General features: G+C 38.1%; 1 protein-coding gene across 1 annotated transcript in view; it reads left to right on the top strand.

Moving 5' to 3' along the window:
* Nucleotides 1–22,703, top strand: part of lrrc75a (leucine rich repeat containing 75A) — a 46,619-nt gene that overhangs the window by 9,349 nt on the left and 14,567 nt on the right. Inside the window, exon 3 of the mRNA XM_044118778.1 lies at nucleotides 14,522–14,634. Within this exon, the coding sequence (XP_043974713.1) occupies nucleotides 14,522–14,634 (113 nt within the window). The remainder of the gene's footprint in view (nucleotides 1–14,521; nucleotides 14,635–22,703) is intronic.

Genomic DNA, 22,703 nt, shown 5'->3' with positions numbered 1-22,703 from the left:
TGCAGGAAGGAAGGAGGGAAAGATGGTGATGGAGATAGGAATTAAAAGGCCTGATGTGTAATTTGGGGGCAGTTGTTGAAAACGTCATTCCCACCAGGCGATTGATGTAAGAGGAAGCCTAAGGTAACACAGTTAGTGATGCAGTGGTGGGATTAAAATAAAGACTTTATTCAAACAATAATAATAAAATAAAAAAAATGTGGGATTATCAGAAAGCTGTTTTAATATTTTACTTCCTGACCTGTACCAAATACATTTTCTCCCAAATTCAAAAAGTCTTTGTTGAACTCCCAGTGTGGTCAAACTCATTTTCCTTTTGGGCCAAATCAAGATCTTGAATGTTATTCAAGGGCCAGTTGAGCCAGAATGTACTGATAAAAACTGTTAAACTGTAAAAATATGAATAAGTTCTTGAAATGAAATAATACTGAACATATTTTCAGTCACTCCAGCAATAAAAAAAATGTTCGTGGTAGTAATTTAGAAATATTTGCACCCATGTAAATGCAGCTTTTTATTACTCTGCGTATCACTCGAGGCTGAGGCAGTTGGTTAGTAGAAGTAGAGTAGAAGTGAGAAATACCTACCACCAGGTGGGAATAAATTGTCACTTAACGGCAATGTGTTTCATCATTTTTGTGAAAAATCTATAATAAACTCACAATTATGCATTAGAGCAAAAAACGTGCAGGGATTTGTTGATTTTGCATGAATTTCCACGGTAATTGGAGTGATTAATTGATGCAATTTGCCATTAGATAGATAAAAACTTCTTTGAATTGTTTGATAAAATAATATCTAAGCACACTGTTATCCTGACGGTTCTATTTGTGTGTCCCTTTAGAGTCTAGAGAGCCACATAAAAAGTTGTGACACGTGCCAATTTGTCTCTCGGGTTACTTTTACCTTTTTATCTTTCTTTTGGTTTTGTTGTTTAGTTTGAATTTCCTTCTAATTCATATAAAGCACTTTGAACTGCCTTGTTGCTGAATGTGCTATATAAATAAAATTACCATACCTTATTAAAAAGTTGACACAACTTACTACTGTAAATTTATTTTTCACAAACTCACACATAAAAAAAAAAAAAAGAGTAAACTTTAAAACAGGTCAATTTGACCCGCAACATAACAGGAGGGTTAAGTTCAAAATCTAAAACTTGCTAAATTTATTTGACTCAAAGAGTCAAATAAATCCAGCTCAAATCTTTCACAGTGCATAAATAAATAAAACTTGATCAAATCATAAAAGATAAAATTTAAATAAAACGTATATTTTAAAGACTTTTTTCTGCAGCTAGTTTGTTGTTGGTAAAATGAGTCAGATGTTTCGGGACATAAAAGAAAAAGTCTTCTAAAAGAAATAATCCATGACATTAAGAATGCACTGATTGTAGTTTACAAAACCTGAGTTGCTGCTTTGATCAATATTTCTTTTATAATTCAGAGCTTCATGAGTCTGGAAAGTTGCTAAATCAATATTGAATTCAGTTTTTTATATTGTGTCAATTCACAACTCATCATTCAGACAATCTTACAGAGAGATTTCAAGTGCATACTTTCCAATTAATCCTACTTATCAAACATTGCTGTCAACTTCAGTTAATTATTCAATAAATTGTGCCAACTAATACTGAAAAAACTGGGTCGCTAAATTCTAGCTTCAAATTACACAGATTCACCTGAGAAATCTGCTTCTGTGCACAAGTGCCTTTTGCAAGGGATCAAGCTGACCTCTCAGAGCCACAGAGGAAATGGAGACGTTGGGTTTTGTGTGCAGCTCATAATAGCTGAATAGACAGAGGCTGATCAGAACAGAGCAGGAGTGAATAAAACATTGGAAGGGGAGTCAGAGGGAGGTGTTGTCTTCCTGTTTCTCAGGATTACGCTGCGTTAAATGATAATATTAGACAAGCTAGGCTTTTTTCTTATCTAATGGTTGGATAAGAAACTGTTAATTTATCTTAATTAATATTTAATATAAGATTATCTATATTTAAAGTCTTGTTTTCTAAAACATTCACATGATTGATGGAGCTGAAAAACTCAGGTTTAATTCCTGTGTTTTGTTGTACAGGCAGCTCTCCTTCTTGCGAGAAATTTCCATCATACAATGCCATAAAAGCATATTTTCTGAGATCTACTACATCCAGCACACTTAACCTGCCCTGCATTTAGCAACCTGATAACACAAAGCTGCTTTTATGCAGAGAGAATGCTTCTATTTTTTTCCAGTGGATGTTGTTTTCTCCATCATATCTGCTTTTCTGCTCTGCTTCTTTGACCTCCATCTGCTGCCTTTAACACAGCTGGGCTTGTGGAAAACCATGTAGAAATTGTGCTCCGGTGAAGTCGTTACTTTCTCCGCTGTTTCTGTTTTGCATTTGAAAAGAGAGGCCGACATGACCTTTGGAGGTTCAGTCCGCCTCCACGTGAAGATTCTCTGTCAGCTGCTAATGTTTTAGTCAATGCTGGAGTCCGGGATACAAATAGCCCAGTGAATGAACCCTGTCACCCTGTCACCGGCTTGATTAATCTGTCCGAGAAATATATAAACACAGAAAGATGGTGGAGGATTAGTCACAGATTTTTATAAATAAATAAGGAGACTGAAAACCTGTCTTGCTAAGAGACCGGATTAAAAAATGTTTTTTTTGTAGTGCTGCATGAATGAAAAAAGAATTGCTTGATTGCATCATTTGAAACCAGCCGCTGATTTGGATCATTGAACTAATAAAAAAAGGTTTGAAAGACACGACGATGAAATGGAATATGTGATTACGAGCCAATCGAGCAACTTGCTAAGTCATATTTAAGTCACCATATTCAGAATCAAACTCAGACTCAGCTTTAATTGCCGAATTTATGTGCATAAATAAAGAATTTGACTCACTGTGTTCAGACATAAATACAAAAACAGGTCTGGAATAAAGTAAACCCCATTAAAAACCTCCTAGTTATTCCACCAAATGTTGATTTCTGAACTCTTCCTCAGTTAAAACATTAGTATTGTTGTTTCTAAACGAATTTTATCTTGTTTTCTATGCATTATTTGAGGTCTGAAAGCACTGTATCTTTTTCAAAAGTAAAATCAAAGAGACTTTTAATATTTTAGAGGAGATAAAAAAAACAACCTAAAGAACCCTGCATGCTTGCAGCAGAATATCTGGTGCTCTTTGTGTCTTTCTGAGGAGAGAAGCCGTCTCTGTTGAGGCTGGTTTCTGCAATTAGAGCTCTGTGGCAGTGACCTGAAGATAAAAGTCTAAGCAGTTTGTGTCCAGGATGTGTGGGGTCTGCAGAGCTGTTTCCCATTTCCTGATCATTGATCAGTACAAGTCCTGGACGGTGAGAAGGTCAGCTTTAATAATCTTCTCTGCAGAGCTATTTTTTGCAGTCCTGTTCTGTTTGCTTAGTATGAATTATAAAAGTAGAGAGACTTGAAAATGTAAAAATGTTTTTATTGGTCAGGGTGACTAGAAAAGTTCCATGTCAGATTATTCTGCTTTTTAATTCATAATACATTGTTTTTGGTTATAGTAAGAGCTCATGTTGAAGAAAAAGAGTCTTAGAGATATTCTGCTAGAGTTTTGCCATCTTTGAGACGCTGCTGCTGTGTGAGAATGAAGCTCTGTTTTGGAATTACGATGGTGAACAACTCACAGATTCACTTTTATGAAAAAGCAAAGTTTCATCTCAGTTTACATTAAGATGCACATTGTCTTCATCCAGTTGTAGAATACAAATATCTTCTCATATTTACCCCAATCTCTCAAATAAAACACACAACACATTAATGTTATTACCTCAATATCACAACTTAAAAACATTAGAATTATTTAATAAATAAAGCTGTCTTTAAGTACAGAAAGAAAAAAATGTACAGTAAATTTATATACCAGTTATGTGCTTACAGACTAAAATACTAGCTCTTAGTATCACTCTGCTCTTTACGAAGGAAAACCTGTTTTATGGGGGGTTTATTGCTAGCTAATTAGTCGGGCCAGTTGCCCAGGTAACCATAGTCAGCTCCTGGGCAGCCAATGTCAATCATATTTTGCCAGCTGGAGCTTTTTTCATGTCCAGAAAGATTTCCAGAATCTATTTTGTCTTCCCTGTGAGCCGGTTTTCAGCCATCTGACTGACAGTGCACAGCAACATGTGTAGGAGGGGCTTTAGTACTTTTAAATTCACAAACATTGAAAACCTTGGTATTCCTGGATCCTAGTAATACACTGAACTGGCATGTTATTGCTCGCTGGTAACCACGGTAACCAGCGTAAACTCCTACATTCACAGGAACGACACACAGCAACAGAGGGGAACCAAACCACTGCCACATCACACCTTCTGTAATCAAATATCCTATAAATTAATCACATTATTAACGATTTATAAACTCTTCCGTTTTCTAAACATTATTTGAATCAGTGAAATGATTCCACTTCCATCCCCTAAATGCCCATATAAGGCCAATGGGAAGCCAGGGTACTATTGATTGTTGCTATAGTAACCGGGTGATCTCTGAAAGTGCATCTCATCCTTCAAACCATACGAGGAGCATATTGAGTTAAATCAGAAGTAGTCTGTAGTTTCAGAAAGATTTTATTATGTTAATTTTTCTTGAACAACAAAAAAAACATGACATGAGTTTTTACAAGTGGTTGGACTCAATTAAAAACTGTAATTAATTAATGACATTTTAATCAAAAACAACTCATCAACTAAATAAGTAACATAATAAAAGATTTTTATTAATTGTGTTTGATTTTTGAATGTGTTGTTTATGTATTTAATTAATCAAAATTAGCATATTAAAGTCTTGTCCCTAGTTCTTACACATGCCAAGATCATGTATGGTATGTTTACCAAAACATACGCTCTAATTTTAAAGATGCAGCTAGATATTTAGTGAGATGCCTGTGATGTTCCTGTTGTTCAGTTTTTTCTTGATAGTGAGGCAGATGATGTCCGCACTACTAGAAGAATCTCACAGCAACAATAATCTGTAGAAAACAATGGATAAAAAATAAAGCATAAAGAAGCACGTAATGGATTTGTCTCATTTCCATTCATAAAGGACGGCCTGGTGTTTCCCCGCTTAAACTGTTATCAAGAAAGTATTGATTGTTTCTTTCTTTCAGTAAATGCAGAAACCAAATTGTTTTTTTTTTATTATTTCTTAGACACATTTGAGGAGCACACTGATATTTTTTAAAGAACAATTCTTCACACAAATTGATTTAAAATGTCTTTTGTTCAACACTATGAATCCAACTGGATCTGCTGTGAAACTGCACATGGGAGCAGCTTTTGAAAAGGTGTTGCTGCCTTTGATGTTGCATTTGCGGGTCACTTGTAGAAATGAATCATCTGTGGCCTGAAGCTTTTTATCTAACCTGCCGCTGACCAGCAACAACTGCTGCTCTTTGTTTTCTCACCACTTTGCTTCACAGCATTTTGAGCCAAACGAACAAACGTGACAAAAAGGTGTTAAAAAGGACAGTTGCGGGGCGTGCTCCGGTGGCGTAGAGGGTAGCGCGCCCCACGCTTGGAGGCCTTCAGTCCTCGACGCAGCCATCGCAGGTTCGATTCCCGGACACAACGACATTTGCCGCATGTCTTCCCCCCTCTCCTTCCCCCCTTCCTGTCAGCCTACTGTGGTATAAGGGACACTAGAGCCCACAAAAAGACCCCCTGGTGGGGGGAAAAAAAAAAAAAAAAGACAGTTGCTTGAGAAGAAGTTAGAAATAATAAAACAGTGTTTATAATGTTAGAATTTTCCACATTTTAGCCTGTTACAGCTACACACTTTGACATATTTTTTGTTGATTGTATGTGACAAACCAGCACAAAGCAGAGCATAATTATAAGGTAGAAAGAAAAGGGTAAATGGCTGGTAGCTGCTAGGCTTTTATTGCATCTACAGCTTTAAACATGAAAAGAAGAAACAATTTGTCCATTTGAAATAACATGGATGAGAAGCATTTGTGAGGATAATTGTTTCCCAAAACTTACTACAGATTTTGAATGGGATTAAGGTTTGGACTTTGACTGGGTCGTTCTTATATGTACATGTGCTTCAATGTGACGTTGCTTTTCTCACATTACTTTTTACTTTATCAAAATTCATCTTCCATTCAACTCTAACCAGCCCCTGGGGTCTCTATTAACAAAAGCATGATGCTGCCACCAACATGTTTCAGTATATACTGATAGGCGTTCAGAGAGTATTTACAGCCACAGAAGATCTCCTCTCTGCTTCTGCTGAAAATGTCTGGGATGATGTTCTGGTTTTTGTTCTTTTTATTCTGCATAATTGACTTCTGTCCAAGCTGCCATGCTGAGCTCAACTTTAAAAAATATGAAGTCATGCAACTTCTGAATCAGAGTGATGTGCGTTGTTATCTTTCCTCTGCAGTTTAATTTTGGTCTCCTCTGACCAGGACCGTGGTGTGTGACAAACACCACACTGGACTTCTTATGACTTTCTTCCAACAATGACTTTGTACCTGACACTTTTCCATAAAGGCCACTCTTCTGCTGTCCATTCTGATACTCAGTCTGCAGTCTCTGTCTCTGTCTCTGTTAGTTTGTTAGTTTTTAAAGAAGACTTTCTGCTGTCACTCTTTAAAAGTCTTCACCTCATGCTTCTTGGGAAACTTCTTACAACTGAACTCTTTCACAGCTTCTTCTGTGTCCCTGAACATACTGAAATAAGTTCTAAACTGCAAAAATAACCAACAAATAAACATTTTTGATGAGTCACAGAGCATCTGTTAGCCTCCAGTGGTATCCAAAAAAACTGAGGCTGCAAAGTTTGTGAAACATTTGATTAGCAGCCAAAGCTTTTGGTCACGACTTCTGGTAGCTATATCAGTAGGTAAATTCAACAAAGTCCTGAAAGAGAGAGGGACCTGTCAGCCTGAAGCTCATGTGGAAAAACCGAAATGGTTGGATTTCTGAATTTTAGTTCAGCTAATCCTATTTAAGCTATAAGCCTTCCTCTGCAGAGAGTCTAACCTGACAAACATCCTCTATCTTTAAAAAAACACACAAGAAGTAACATAATCCCCACTGGTTACATATATTTACTGCTCAAAAACACATGCAGAAAACCTACACTGGCATACAGACAGGCACATGTTGCTATAGAGCAGGTGTGTACAAATATTCAGACACTTTCCGTCCTTCACTGGTGAAAAACCAGCTGTTTTCTTGGAGGATGTCAGGAAGCACACATTGCTTTGTGACTGTGCTAATTCTCTTCTCTTTTTCCTCTCCTAATTCTCCCCATTTCACACCTCACAGGTACTCTCTCATTTGCTTTCAAGGCCTGTCTATTTTTTAACGTATCTTCTGATTTGCTTCATCCATCCATGTCTCGTCTTTTCTGTGGTTGAGTGACTCCAGCAGCTTCCCTGATTCCCCCATTTGAAAACAATATCTGTGTCGGGCTTTGACTCTGGAGAGAAATATCAAATCCGAGTGAATGATCTGCATCAAATAGTGTCAGGCTTTAGAAGGGCTGCAGCATTTGGTTATTTTAGTAAATAATTAACTTATTAATCAGGTTCAAAAATTGGTACATTCTGCAGATTTTTTATTTAATCATTTAAGCCTTTTTACATATATTAAAAAATCAAAATATGCAAATAAACAAATGATTCAGTTCTTTTTTTTTTTTTTTTTTTTTACAAAATAAGAAAGTAAAATTAAATGTTGTCTAAAATGCAACAAAATAGCATTTCTTTAATCTACGCTTTATCACTTGGAGCAAAGGAGGCATCTACAGCTAAAAAGTATTTCCAGAACTCCTGCAACCTCAGGAGCTCTAGATAAACATATTTACGGACAGTTTTCTTATTTTAAATGTAAAATGTATATATTTCTTGTATTATTCTCTCAGCATTTGGTCTTTTTTGACTCTGTATTTTCCAGTTAACAATTTATCGATTGCTAGAATTGTATATTCTTTGTGTGTTTAATGATGTAAATTACTTTGAACAGACGTTTTGTTAAAAGTGCTATAAACTTGATTGATAAATTAGATTTTCATTGTGTGCGATGTGAACTTAAGGCAGGATGACTAATTATTGGGGCTGCACAGATTTATTGGCTGGCTGACTTATCTGTCCCTTAATTTTGGGAAATTGGTGATCAGGTGATTTTGGACAATCCTAAAGTGTCCAAAGGCCAAAAGGTACATACTGTCCCTACAAGCTACTTTTGCCTCTAGATCACTTCCTGGTGGGATGTGCAAGAAAAACCTCCAGAGGTTAATGTCCAATCCAGCTAACCGGACTGCTTTCTCTTGCCTGTACCTAACATCTCTTTTTTTTTTGTTTATGATCCATATCTGATCTCTGGGGGTTGAAACATTGATAGATCAGTAAATTAAGCTCTATGTTCACCGCAACAAAACTCAATCAGTTGCCGTATTACTAGACACTATGCACCTTCTGCTTCAGCAGGATCCCTCCAATTAAGCTGGCATCTTAATAATGCTGGAGGGATTTAAATAACCCAATAGTCCTGGGGTTTTGCACGTGGAAAATGGACCTCAGAGTGGTTCAATCTCTTCTATGAAACTGCAGATCAGAAGGAAAACCTTTCCTTTCCTTGTACAGAAACCACTAATCTAAGGGAAAGGACTGGTCTCTTTATTTAAGTTAGAAATAAATCATGTTGGTTCGTCCCCTTCCAGCTGGATGGCATTAACACTGGCGTGAAAGCATATTTCTATTCATTATGTGGCACATGCTGTTAGTGAGTCTGTTAAAGGTGTTTTTCCTCAACCTGTTTGTGATGTGTACCATTTCTTTCCCTTCAGTTTATTACCAATCTGTTGTAAATCATTCCCACCATTTAAAACCTCATCAGAAATCATAACCGGCTCGTTCCACTAACACTTTATGTGAATAAAATCTTATTATCCTCTGACTATCTGCACTGCCATGATAAGAAAAAATGATGGCAACTAATAAAACTGTTCCAAAATGTTCCAATGGGAGAATCAACAGTTGTCTGTAATGAGGTTTAGCCCACTCATCCATATGTCCTCTGACAGCAAGCTGGGTACGTCACATTTCAATTGCTACATTTAGATTTGATTTACACTCTCTTCACATTGATTTGCTTTCTGATAGAGGTTTGCTGCTCCACATTTTCAAAACCCCAGTTTTAGGGATCATGCACATCATTGTTGTTTAATCCACTTTAATCAAACAATATATCGTTTGCCTAGAAAGTCAGATTGGTTTGCGGAGATGTGAATGCACAATCGAGATCTGATGTGGAGCAAAAAAGTGAACTCGGGTCCGTCTACAAACCCAGGTCTCACGGTTGAAGTGAAATCTGTTTGAACAGCAACCAGACTGGAGACCGCTCCAAAAGCAGGAAATGAACTACAGAGCAATGGATTCTGGGTGAATGTAACCAAAACAGGCACGCAAGTCTAGCTTCTTTTGCCAAATAAAAAGCTGCTAAAATCTGACACCACTCCATTTTGTACATTTCATAAAGAAGGACGTTGTGCTTTGTGTTTTCTTTAGAGTTCTTTATGTCACTTCTTTCAGTGGTTCAAGGTGCAGCACCTCCACAGGCAAGGAGATGAACAGGTTTTTCAAAGAGTTTGTTTTGTTTGATTCAGTGCAGTGTGAAAGCTAACTACACAAACTGAAAATGTTACAAATGCTGCAATTTTGGTGCTCAATTGAATCAAGTCTACCGAACTATCAGACCTGAAATTATTGTTAGTGCATATCAGGGGAGCGAGTAAGGATAAAGAAACGTTTTGCACATTTTCCATCGGGTTATGATAAAAGTAGCTATAGACTAATGGTAAAGAGTTTATAGAGCAGAATATTAGAAGTTGTGTTCATATGGAACAAATTGAGGAAAACATGCTCAGGGTTCTACTTTTCTAGAAAACATGAAAGTATTTCAGGTTGTTGAGATGACTTTTCATCTCTACAGATTTCAGTGACCTGATGGATTCAGACAAAGAAGACAGCGCAATTTAATCCAAATGAGATGTGAACCGAACTACGCCCACTGACAACTCCGTGTCTGTGATGAATAATAGTCGCAGAGTTATTGATTCTTCGTGTTTCATTATGTTGTTTTGTGCCAAACACTCAGACATGGCTCAGAAAGCAACATTTCATCTGTCCCATCGCTGCATCTCTTCTGAAGCTCTTCTATCTTCTACATCCGACACTGTCCTGTCATCCTCAAAGTGAGGTGAAATATCTGTAAGAGCAATGCCTCGCAGTCTTGGCATGCAGGTCAATTTATTTTTGCAAAATGTTTCCCTAAAATGCACCGTCTTTTCCTCTTTCATTTTTAGCATGCTGTTCATCCATGTTACTTTCTAGCATGCAACTCAGAATGTTTACTCAATGTTAGAAAACATACATTGACTTGTTTGGAAAACCAAAACAATATGTTTAAATTGCTGGTTATTATTTTAGTCAGTCTGAAGGTAAAAGTTTTTTTTTTTTTTAGAGTCAGGCTTGAAGCATGTTCATGATTCTGTCTATAATACATTATTTTAGTACTAATTTTCACTTTAAATATTTTTTTTGTAAGTTATTCAGTAATTGTAATTTGGAACTCTTCATTCTTCATAAGAAATGTGATTGAGAGGGAATTTTGGGAGGAAAACTTTTCGCCCACAGCAAAAATTGAAATGTATCCTGATTGTAAAGTAATGCAGTTTTGACTCAAAGTGATTCTTTGAAAAATTTTGAATTTTATGAGATACAACAACATTTAATTTTCTTTTGGGTTAAGTAAAGTATTTATCAATTGAACTGATTTTGATTTAAAGAGTGGGATTCATGTTTATAGCCAGTTTCCAGTTTCCCCTGTTATTTCCCCCTCTGAAAATTTTTTTTGTGCATTTTGAGCTTTCTCCACAACACACCAACAGATCTTATATTATCTGATTTTGTTCCATTAAAGGCAGTAAAGAAAAATGCCGAAATAGGTTATCTGCGGCATCTTTTTGATTATGGAGCCCATAAAGTGATTCCTTCCTGAGAGCCAGCCATGATTCTCAGTTAGCTGTCTGCCAGGTCTTCCCCTGCACTCCTGACCGCTAAAACGAGAGCAAGTAGATTGAATTATCCAAGCAATTCATCTGCAGAGCGGAGGAAGAGGTTAGCACTAATTTAGCAGAGTGTGCAGGCCATACGGTGAAAAATAGGACTAAAGTAATGGTTCAGTTTGTACTGTGTCAACTAACTGTATAAGAGAGGGAGCCGAAGAGGCTAAAGTGGAGGGGAAGCATCCCGAAAATGAAAAGAAGAGACTGAATGAGAGGAAGACAGGACGGGTCATCGGCTCTCTGGAGACAGGGAACACTCACAGATGTGCTCTGTATCAATAATGGAACAAGAAAGTGGAGGAAGGCAGAGACAGGAAGACATCAGCAGAGAAAGAGATCAAGAGAAGTCACAATATGCTGATGAAAAAGGGAGACAGTGATGGAGGAGCTGGTTAATAGACAAAATGTCAGCGAATCTTTGCCTCTGTCTTTCTTTTCTGGCTCCTGTGCATTAATGGTTGGTGAAAAATATCAGTAAATGGTAACAGAGGCAGCACAAATAGAGCCCAGTGTTTGATATACAAACACCAATAGGTAAAGTGGGTCTAAAAACATTTCCGGCACAATATTTAGTAACTGTTCATGGGAATCTGTCTTCATTTCATTGAAAAAAACTTATTACATACTGCAGCTAAATATTTTTATACAACACCTTAAGAAACAAAATGCTGCTGGATGTTTTTCAATTTCCATTTATATTAAATTTACCCCTAATGCCAATATTTGTATACATGATTATGTTTTGGTTTTGGAGACAAGAAGCAAAATACAAATATTCCGTTTTTTTCCAATGTTTTTAACAAATTTTTGTTCTTCAGAATAATTTGCATGTAGAAAATCTCCAAGCACATGAGAGTCTAGCAGAAATTTACATTATTTGTTACATTTTCAGGTGCGGTTTGGTTTCATCCTGCACTTTGTCAAATAAACCAAACTATTTGAAATACATGTCCACCACCTCACCTGTGGGGGCGCTGCAGTAAGAACCACTGAAGGAAACAATACAAAAATCTCTGAAGAATACGTGAGCACAACTTCCTTCTTCACAAAACGTAAACATAAATGAAATTGCGCCAAATTTTGTCTTTGTCAAAAAGCAGCGAGACGTTTTCCATGCTGGCGCTAGACTCGTGCGTTTCTTTTGATTGTATTTACCCAGAATACCCCGCGCTGTAGTCCACTTCTGCTTTTGGAGCGGTCTCCCGACCGAGACCAGATTTCACTTTTTCAGTCCAGCTCAGAGTTTGATTACACATTCACACTTCCCCATACGACCCGGACTTATAAGGGAAACAAACTTCAGTTTGATTAAGGCGGACTAAACAGAGTTGGCGTGAATGCACCCTAAAACTGGTTCATTTAATAGGGACTCTGCAGTTTAACAGCATTGCTGCAAATTTACCAGAGCTAGCCAAAAAGCTCTTTTTCATCTGCTGTTCCTGGGCGCTTCCTGGACAGAAACGTATACAGAGAATTCCACAATTTGACAATAAAAACACATAGAAGGCTGTTCATGAAGAGGACCTGAGAGGATTATATTTCCTTTCTGTGTTTCTCCTTCGACCCTGAGAGAATCACTGTGGGTATGGTAATGTCTCAGCAAGTCAAAACCGACGTAGAAGAGCAGAGCAAATGAGAATTTGTAGCAGGTCCGTTCTCTGGAACATCTTCACAGTTTCTTCGGGGAATTCATTATTGCTCCATTTAATTTAAAAAACGAGAACTTTGTCTGGCAGACTGAGAAGTGATGTAACTCCCCATGGGGAAAATGATTTGATTTTCTAAAATAGTCTGCCTGGAAATAATTTTTCTGTTTTAGTGTCTTAACTTCTGTTCCTGAGTACAAAGCAAGATTGAAATATTCAAAATCTTAGGGGTCGGTGAATGTCTGTATTTATTTCCTAACAACAGTGCATAAAACGTGATTAGCAGCCTGAATAAATATTTTACAGTGTAGATGGCGTGGTCATGGTGACTTTACTTGCCAGGTGTTTTTAGACAAAGCGGAGCTGACGACAATCAGATTTTAGAGACCAACATGATCATTTTATTTTCATCTATTTTTTGCAGATAGCCAAAAAATGAGACAGTTAATAACCCAAGGCAATACTTCTAAAATTTAACTTTTCTTTAGGAATAACAGAAAAACTCTGTATGTGTCACCATTTGTTGTGAACAGATGTGATAAAGTGCTTCATCTTCTCCACTGATTCGTACACGGTCACTACATGATCCAGAATGTGCTGTTCACACTCTGAAATTGATGGTAATTTGCCACACCAGGTGGAGAATGGAGAGTGACGTATGTACAGCTAATCAGTGCGTCATGTACAGCTTGTTTCTGACTGCGCGTGTGTGTGTGTGTTTCCCATTTCGACAATAATAAGTTGACTGAAGGTGCGTTTACCAATTCTTTGCTCCAGTGGCTCTGGCATCCTTTAATTATTTTTCTCTCCCTTATTTGCTGCTGTAACACTTCACTGCTCTCATGCTGTGACAATACTTTAGGTGACGTGACACCTCTCAAATAATCTCTGCTGACAAGCAAAAATATGAAAAAACAGATTTTATTTGTAAGCCCAATCTCTTTAGTGCAAACCGAAAACATGCAGGTCAAACAACCAAATTAGGGCAATTTAAAGGGACTAAATAACCTCCAACAAGCCGTATGGTGATGCAATACTGGAGAAAGAAAGAACCATCCTAAAGCATCCTGTCTGTTTGTAAACACTTAAAAAAAATCTGATTTTTTTGTAATTATCCTGTCTGTCAAGATTAGTGGAGTTCCAGTTGAAAACTCACAACTCAATACTCTGTTATAAGGCAAAAATATATTTTTCATATATTCATGTTGCTTAGAGTGATGTTGTGAAGCTCTAATAAATACTTGCCAGACATTCATGTTAAAAACGATTAATTGTTTTTTAATAAGTAAATAACTCTGGCAATCAAACAGCAGCAACTTGGTGAATTTAAGTATCTAGACACAATGAAGATTTTGCTGAAGTTACATTTCATCCACCTGAATGATGAAAAAGGTGGATTTAAATGGTCACTTATTTCTCAGAAACTGCTGAACTACTGGGGGTTTCAAACATCTATGAGTTTCACTGGGACTGGTCTGTGTTTGTGAGCAAACAAAAATAGATGGAGGCTCTACATGTTTATAATGTGTGAAATCATTTCAAAAGACTAAAAAATAAGATTTTCTTGCTTGCTGTTTAAAAGAAACAAGAAACAGTCTCATTTACGGAGCTGAGTGTGTCGTTTCTCTGCAGCTTCAACTCAAATCAGTCCTGAAGGTTTTAGAGGAAAGATCTCGGTTGAACTTTGGCTGAATTGTAAATTAATTGTAAATTAACTGCTGCCTTTGGGCTGATTGCTGTGCGTTTCTTGTCTGTGTGCATAACAGGAAGGAGACTCTCTTGGGGCGATGGAGAAGGTTTGTCGTCAGCTGACGTACCATCTCAGCCCCCACTCCCAGTGGAGGAGACAGGGACTGCTCAAGAGGAAGCCTCAGGCCTGGTGAGTTGGTGTGTGTGTGTGTGTGTGTGTGTTGAGGGATATGGGGTGTACTCATGGAGTGCCATGTGTCTCTATTTTGGCTATCATCTCAGTATGTCAGCAGTGTGTCATCATCTGCTGCCCCTTTGGATGCCGTGGAAAAATCTGCTCACGTCTCTTTGTTTCGTCTCGGTCATACACTCAGTTGGAGTTTAAATCAGTTCTACTTTCTGAGATTTGTTCTTTTTTAAAATTATGCAACTTCGGGGCGTGCTGTGGTGGCGTAGGGGATAGCGTGACCCACGTTTGGAGGTCTTGAGTCCTCGACGAGGCTGTTGCGGATTCGATTCCCGGACCTGGTGACATTTGCCGCATGTCTTCCCCCTTTCCTATCAGCCTACTTTCATATAAGGAACACTAGAGTCCACAAAAAGACCCCCTGGAGGGGGAAAAAAATTATGCAACTTCCTTCTCTCAGGATGCTACACTGAAGGGGGTTTAATTTGTGCTTTTTTTTGTCTAGATTTGTCATAAACCAAGTTTTAGCTGTGAGGCACAGTTGTGATTTCTGTTCACTTTGCATTTCGGCAGCTAGCTCCTTCTCCTCACACCTGCATTATGCAGAGAACGCTCATTTTCAAGGGCCGCAGCCGAAGGAGGGCAGCTATCCTGACTGAATTTTAATTTATACACAGCTGGGATGCACAACATGCAAATAAGGTATCAAGAGCAACAAACTAATCCACCTGCTCCTCCCGCTCAGCTCTGCACGAGGTGGAGGTTTATTTAAAGACTCAGAGCTGTGCTCAACATTAAATATTATTCAGTGCTGAGCAAACACTCTCACGCTCAAAACAATGTTTCTTCTCAGTCTTGGCTCTGATGCCATATTCCCCCAAATCCAGTAGGTACTTAGTAACAGATTGCAGATTGAAAAAAATCTTCTTGAGCCTGTTTCATAAAATCCTCTCAGGTGTGCTCTGAGTGCCCATCTGAAGAGCAGCTCAGACTTGACATTATATGACTGCTTGTGTTGTTAAATTTTTCTTATTGTACAAACTTTATTGGGCAGACACGAGAGTTAACGAGATCACTGGGGCAAAACACAGTGGACCCCAGGTGACTCTAAATATTTAAAATCTGTGAATACCTGAAACACTCACTAAGAATAATTATAACTACCTCCAAAAAATGTTCCTTAAAGAGCATCTAATCCCCAAGTTAACTTTTTTTTTTGGTGATAAGCCATCTGAATAGGTGATTTAGGGTTCTTACCTTAGTTTATTTCTACAATATTTTGTCTAAAAACATCTCAGTGCCGGTCTCCTGCTGTCCAACAGTCCTGCTGCAAAGTTGCAGTTCACAAACATCTACACTAGGCATCTCCATAAAATATTTCTGGAAAAAAAAATTATAAAAACACTGAGGTAACCTTTCTTCCATCAATATGTTTTGGTGGAAAGGTAAGAATTTGAAATACGTTCTCAATTTTGCAAAATCGCTTTTAGGCTTGCTAGAAGAAGTTTTTGACTTTCATGATAAAGAGTTAATGCATCCAGCCCCCTCCACCTTCAAATCAAACAAACAGCGGCACAAGCGAAAAATTTTGCTGCACAAACCAGCACAAACATTTGACACCAATTTTGCCTGATTTGAAGAAGGTGGGAGTGGGGGCTGGTTGACCTTTCATGACCTCTGGAAACATTTCTTAATAGTTTTAAAATGACAGCGGCACAAACGCAAATTTTTGCTGCATAAACCAGCAACAATTTTGTCTGATTTGAAGAAGATGGGGAGAAAAAGGAGGGACTTCAACCAGGTGATGGAAACACTTTTAAATCACGTTTTGTTTATTGTAACATTTTAAAAGTTTGCTCAAAATCCCCTTGGATGGAAACATGGCTACTAACTCTAGCGAGTTTAGCCTTTAAGCCTGAAACGGGCCCATGCATTACACAGAGGGATTTCATACTCAATATCGAATTGTCCCTGTGTGCTGCAACACGGTCTAAATCCAGCTCCAAAACACAGAGGCTGGCCATGAAATATGTCCTGCTGGGAACAGACGGTAGAGAAAAAACTTTGTAGCGAGACGCTTGGAGAGCAAATTCCCACCGCAGCGAGAAAGCAGGATCAATCGGAAATAAAAATGTCTCCTCCTCCTGCTTTGAACATAAACAACAGGTGTCACCTCCTCTCTAAAGGCGTTTGCACCCCGATGCTGGAGTGTCGAAGCAGAGAAATAATAATTCAGCGCTGGCCGTAAGACTGGACCCCTGCGGTGTGTGTTTTAGAGTGTGTGCCGGTGCCTTCACAGTCAATGCAAGTGGGCTCCTGGTGATGTCGTTAAAGCAGTGACTCACAGTTTGTTGGAATAAAATGAGACCAAAAGATGAAACTTAAAATGAGTGAAGTGGTTCCGCTTCAGTTGAAGGGATTTAATCAATGCAGCGTTGCCGTCGTCACTTGAGGCTGTCAGGAAGTCCAGCCAGACTGATTAACCGGACGAAAGACGAACCTCATTTACTCTGAGACTCGCAGGGAGATATTATATTAGCTCATCTGTTGGAACGGAGCACACACACCATTAACACCTTCCTCTCCTGCAAAACAAACATTTCCTGACTAATTATATCCCAGAGTCACTTAAAGTGATGAGAAATGCTTCCATCCACTTTGGGTTCAGGGCTCCAATTTACTGGATTTAGTCATGCATTTTAAAATCCATATGAATCTCGTTTCTCATCCAGTTATCATTCCAGCAGCAGCTTGCCTGCATATCTGTTGATCACGAGTGTTTCCTGTGTGAATCACATTTCTGTTTTTACTGGGATATATCTGAAACTTTTACCTGAGTCGACAAACACAGGCTGGCTAAAAGAGACATTTGTTTTGGTTGTTGGCAAAGTTATTGCTCCGGACTCTTTTCTAAAGTCAAACATAAGAACCCCTGCTCTTAAAAAGAAAAAAGCGGAAGACAGCAGAAGGTTCACCTTAAGATTAATGAGAACAAACAGATTATTTTATCAGGATAAAGAGTCAAAGCAAAACTAACAAAATAAGTATGTTTTTTACCTTTTATAACGGTATAATCAAGGTAAAATGTACAGAAAAACATGTCTTCTCCAGGTTTTCTGAAGCAGCTATGTAATGTCTTGCAAACCTGTGATAATCTCTTCTGAATATAAAATCCACTGGGCCTGAGTCTGTCAAAATCAGATGCCACAAGTCAGTTTGTGTGAGAGCATAGATAAAAAAAAAAAAAACTAGGAAAGGAAATGACTAAACCGTAAGGAGGGCCGAGATATTTTTATCTGAGGAAAAAAATAAGTGCTGGTGATCCTCCATGGGAATCAGACAAAGAGGATTTACTTGCTTCTGTGAGGTGAATATAGTTAAAACATAAACAACTTTAAAACCAGAAGTCTTAGGTCAGGCTCTGAATGTTATTCCTGCCACATAATATGTGAATATCTAAGTAAAATTGGAAATATAAGTATTGTTTTTTTTATCAAATATCTTTCAAAATTGTACTTTAAAAGTATTTTTGTTAGATTATATTACATATGTATTATTATATAATTGAAAGAACTTCTGTGTCTCATTAAATAAGCCCTAAAATGACATTCGATTGGTTATTCTGCACAGCAACTAACAATTTAAAATCACCAGCTACACATCTATCACCATTGATTTATTTGTTGCTGGTGATTGTGAATGGTAAAGAAGAGAGATAAAATAAATTCATGCTGTTCTGCAGTACAGCACTATGAAATAGAAAGCATTAAGGCTGAAATGATTAATCATGATTAATCGACTATCTAAACAGTTGTCAACTAATTTAGTAATCGATTAATTGTCAACTGGATTATACAAACTCAAAAGGGCATTTGCTGAAAGAACAGCATATTCAGAGCAGTAATTATACAAAAACTACATAAAAAGATGCAAAACCTTCTTTGTCTGTAAATATGTTCTACATATAACTTCTCCAAAAAATAATAATCAGACCAGCCCTAACAGAAACAGCTGAGCTTTTACTCTTTCGAAAAGCTCAGCTTACTTCTTACATCAAGATGTGATGTTAGAAGTATGTATTTAGCTGCTGGTGCATAATTTACTACAAATAACCGAGTGTACACAAAACTAATGCAATGTTTATGTTCTTATTTTGAAAAAAATTTTATTTGTTGTTTATTTGTATCTTTTAATATATTTCTAACATTGTAAAATGATTAAGTGGTTAAATGAAAAAATGTGCAGAGTGCCAATGTTGCTACCTTCTTAATCATAAGAATAATCAATAAATTAATGAATTACTAAAATAATTGTTAGTTGCAGGCCTAATTCTTATATAAGATATAATAATCATAGAATTGCACTTGTGACTTCACATCACCGTTGCAAGTGTATTCCACGTGTCGACAGTAGCATAAAGCACCTGCAGGGCTGCACAAGTTCACATTGTCTGCAGTGAACTCAGCAGCAGCAGCTGCAGGTCTGCAGGGACTGAACGCCAAGAAGCTTCATTCCCTTCAATGTTATCTGACTGAATAAACAGCACGTAAACAGAGTCTGACTGCTGACCATTTGGCCTGGACCAGAGTCTGTCTCGGTGTGTCCCTCCTGGGTCTTGCAACTTTGTGTTTCTTATACCAAGTAGCTCGTTTAGCTTTTATGATGTTGCCAAATAATGAGGTCTCTCTAAGGTTTTGTCCGACTATTACTTTCTTTGCCATGGAAACCACTATTACATGAGCACACAGAGCGCTGTTTATGTCAGATAGTCCCACACCTTGCTCCTTGCTCTCTTCCTCTCTCTCCTCTTGGATCTTTTTGCTGTCTGGCTGCCGCCCACCGACTCGCTGGCTGTCGCTGCTTCGCCGACCAGATTTCTGGTCGCCCTCCCGCCTGAGCTCTGACTGCCATCAGAGGGAGAAGTTAAAGGTTTACTCAGGTCTTTCCCACTTTTTCTGTGTTTCCTCACTATCAGACATAACCAGTCTGGGAGGATATTGGACCTTTGTTTACCATCGAAGATTTTCCCCACACAAGAGAAATGGAGGCCTGAAAAGTAAACAAGAGGTTAATTAATGATTTTGTTTAATCTAAAGCAGCAATTAAGTAATATATTGCAACATTTAACATAAATATATCAGGTTTTTAGAGTACAATAAAAATACCTTGCAGCATCTATGGTTTGGCAGAGAACGGTGTCAGACAGAATTATTGGAAATGCATCATTGCCAGTTTCTAACCCATTTTCCCGCCTGCAGGAGGCCATCGATTTGCCATGTCGTATCTTTTCCCACTCCAGCTCTGCTCGCTTTGTTCCAGCTGTGGATCAAAGCATGCTGGGCCAGCGGACGCTTTGAAAAGGTCCTGTAGTAACACAGGCGATCTCAAACTGCAGTAAACACTCTACTCTTTGGCTGCTGCAAGGTGCTTCATGCCCTGCAGTTTGCTGGATTTGTTGATGTGTTAAAGTGATCTTATCATTGGGTGAAAAACTAAACAGAAATAGCTTGCTATGTCATGTATCTGTGAAGTTTTGCACAAAAAGACAGACACAGATGCAATCCTATTATTTAAAGGGAACTTATTTTGCATTCAGGCTGAGAGAGAGCGAGACTGATAGCAGGTTAAGATTTTAAGCTGTTTGCTCATTTTCCAAACAACTTCAGAAATGTTGACAGATTTCTTTGAAAATATAACATTTCACATTCTTTGAGAAATACAAACAATAAATGTTTTAAAGGGGACCTTTTATCCACAATTGTCTTTTTGTGAGTTTTTGTACTTCCATTTGGGTCTCTACTACTTCTAGAAACAGCATAAGCACTAAAAAACAAAAAAAAAAAACATCCAGACACTTTTTGGTAATAATCTAATATTTTTTGGTGTCTGGAAAACGAGTCATTTCAAAAAACTCCTGATAATTAAACCCCTTTTTGCACTGCAGGGTCCGGCCTGCGTTCGACCCGGTCCTATTGGTGCTATGGCCCTGGTCGTTTTGCATTGAGCTGGACACGTCACATAAAGATAATTATTACTAAAACTACCGAGACAATCTCCACAGCGACCGCAGAGCAGTTTTCTTCTTGGATCTCCCATTTTTTCTGTATGCTCATGAGTGAGGAAGCAAAGGAAACATTTACCTCAGCTTTACATTTAACGAAACAAAAAGATCTCATCTGAATGTTCTGTCTGAGCTGGACTCGCGGCCAAAATGGAGCTGTTTGGTTTTATTTAACTTTGTATTAGTAATGTCCCAGCTACATTGCCAGAGAAAATTGTAGTTTGAGCAATTCGGTTCATGAAGGGCTAAAAACAACCGACAGTGCACTGCAAGTTCAGGTGAAATCTCATAATCTGAGAGTGACTTTTTCCAAAAATGCTAATAAACATGTTTTGTATTGCTCATAATCATATTAAAATTTTTCAAGGAAGTGTTTGTCTCCTGAAATTAAGCTATCTTTCCTAAAGATACTTATTGCTAATATAAAATATAATTTAGATGAGCAAAATCATGTTGTTCACCTGAGCAGAAAACATCTAAAAAAGAGTAAAAAAGTGATCTACCCGTTTCAATAACTGAGATTTTGAATCAGAAAATCCTGAGTGGTGCAATCAGTGCAGTGATTAAAATACTGATTTTGGACTTTATCACTTCAGAAAAATCTGCACCTGCATGGCTTGTTTCCATTAGACACCACAGGAGATCAATTTGGCTCATTTATATCCACTGAGCATGTATGTAGCAAATAAATAATCCAGATGAGGCAGTTTAAAATGCATTTTAGTCTCTAATAAATGTTCGAGAGCTCACTGAGGTCAATGAAACCCTCTCACCACACTGGTCACTGATATTCTCAAACTGCTCACTCTCAGCTGTTAATTCTGTTCTAATCCAGGTTATAATTTACAGTCCACAGCCAGTAAAAACTAAAAATGAATCCCAGCTCTTTGAAAGCACTTGGATTTGCTTTCTTTTCCCATTTTAATCCTAATCTCATCTCTCTCTTTCTTGCTCTCTCACCCTGACTCATCCTGTGAGTCATTCTTTCTGCCCTTTTATACAAGGTGCCAAATTGTACACTTCGGTTCGTCCTCACTGAGCTGCACATGGGTTGGTGTGTTCATGCCATAAAGGCGAGGACACAGGAAACAATCAAACATCCATTTTCTAAAAATACACAGGCTTTTAACAGAGCCGCCAGCGAAGCCTTGAGTGGTGGAGAAAGAACAGGACCCAGTGTGATATTTAGGAGGATTTTGCTTTTGGGAAATTTGAATGATCTGCTCTCTTTGGGAAAAATAGCTGTGAATTATTTTAAATTGTGTCCAGATGGAGCTCATGTTGCAGCTCAAAAACTGCAAAAACTCTGAGCTGCCCACTCTCTTCTGTTTAGCATACCATACCATACCAGTCCAGAAGATCATTCTTCATTATGCAGCAAGACATAGGAAGTATTATTGTTGAATAAAGGCATTCAGATGTAACCTTTCCTGTTGGTATGTGGTATGTAAAGCCCGCCGCTGTGCCGTGACATGCAGCCGCACAGCCAGCGCAGTGCCATGGCTCCATATCAGTGCATAAACATGCTACAATCAGATAAGAAAGACCTGATGCTTAGCTAGTTCCACGTCCGTTCCTCCTGCACAGTGCAGCTCTGTCATCTGTCTGTGACTCATATTTATTCCCAGTGACCCCTGGAAGCTGTGTGAATAATGGGTTTACCCACTGAGACCCACTGCTGGCAGATGCACAAAACGACACTTTGTGCATCTCTTGCTCTCAGAAAAAAATCCACCATCCAAGGAATGAATGAAAGAAAGCAAATTGTTCTGGTCAGTTTTCTTCTTTCCATCGAGATGTTGGAATATAACATCTGAGGTTTTGCCGTTGACAAACACATGGAGTCCTGTTTGTCAGGAGGCGATAACAACTCAAACGCAGCTGCTTGGGGAAGATAAAGGAATTAGTTCTTAACTAGAATATGGAATTATAAAAACCTCAAAGCTAACTCACTGGGTATCTCTCCAGTTAAGCTTGTTCTTTTTTTGGTCTCTGAAAGGACAAGCAGTTT

Source organism: Gambusia affinis, linkage group LG06 (assembly GCF_019740435.1).
Source record: "Gambusia affinis linkage group LG06, SWU_Gaff_1.0, whole genome shotgun sequence".
Taxonomy (NCBI): Eukaryota; Metazoa; Chordata; class Actinopteri; order Cyprinodontiformes; family Poeciliidae; genus Gambusia; species Gambusia affinis.
Note: the sequence above shows the minus strand (reverse complement) of the source record. Positions and strands in the feature narration are given on the sequence as shown.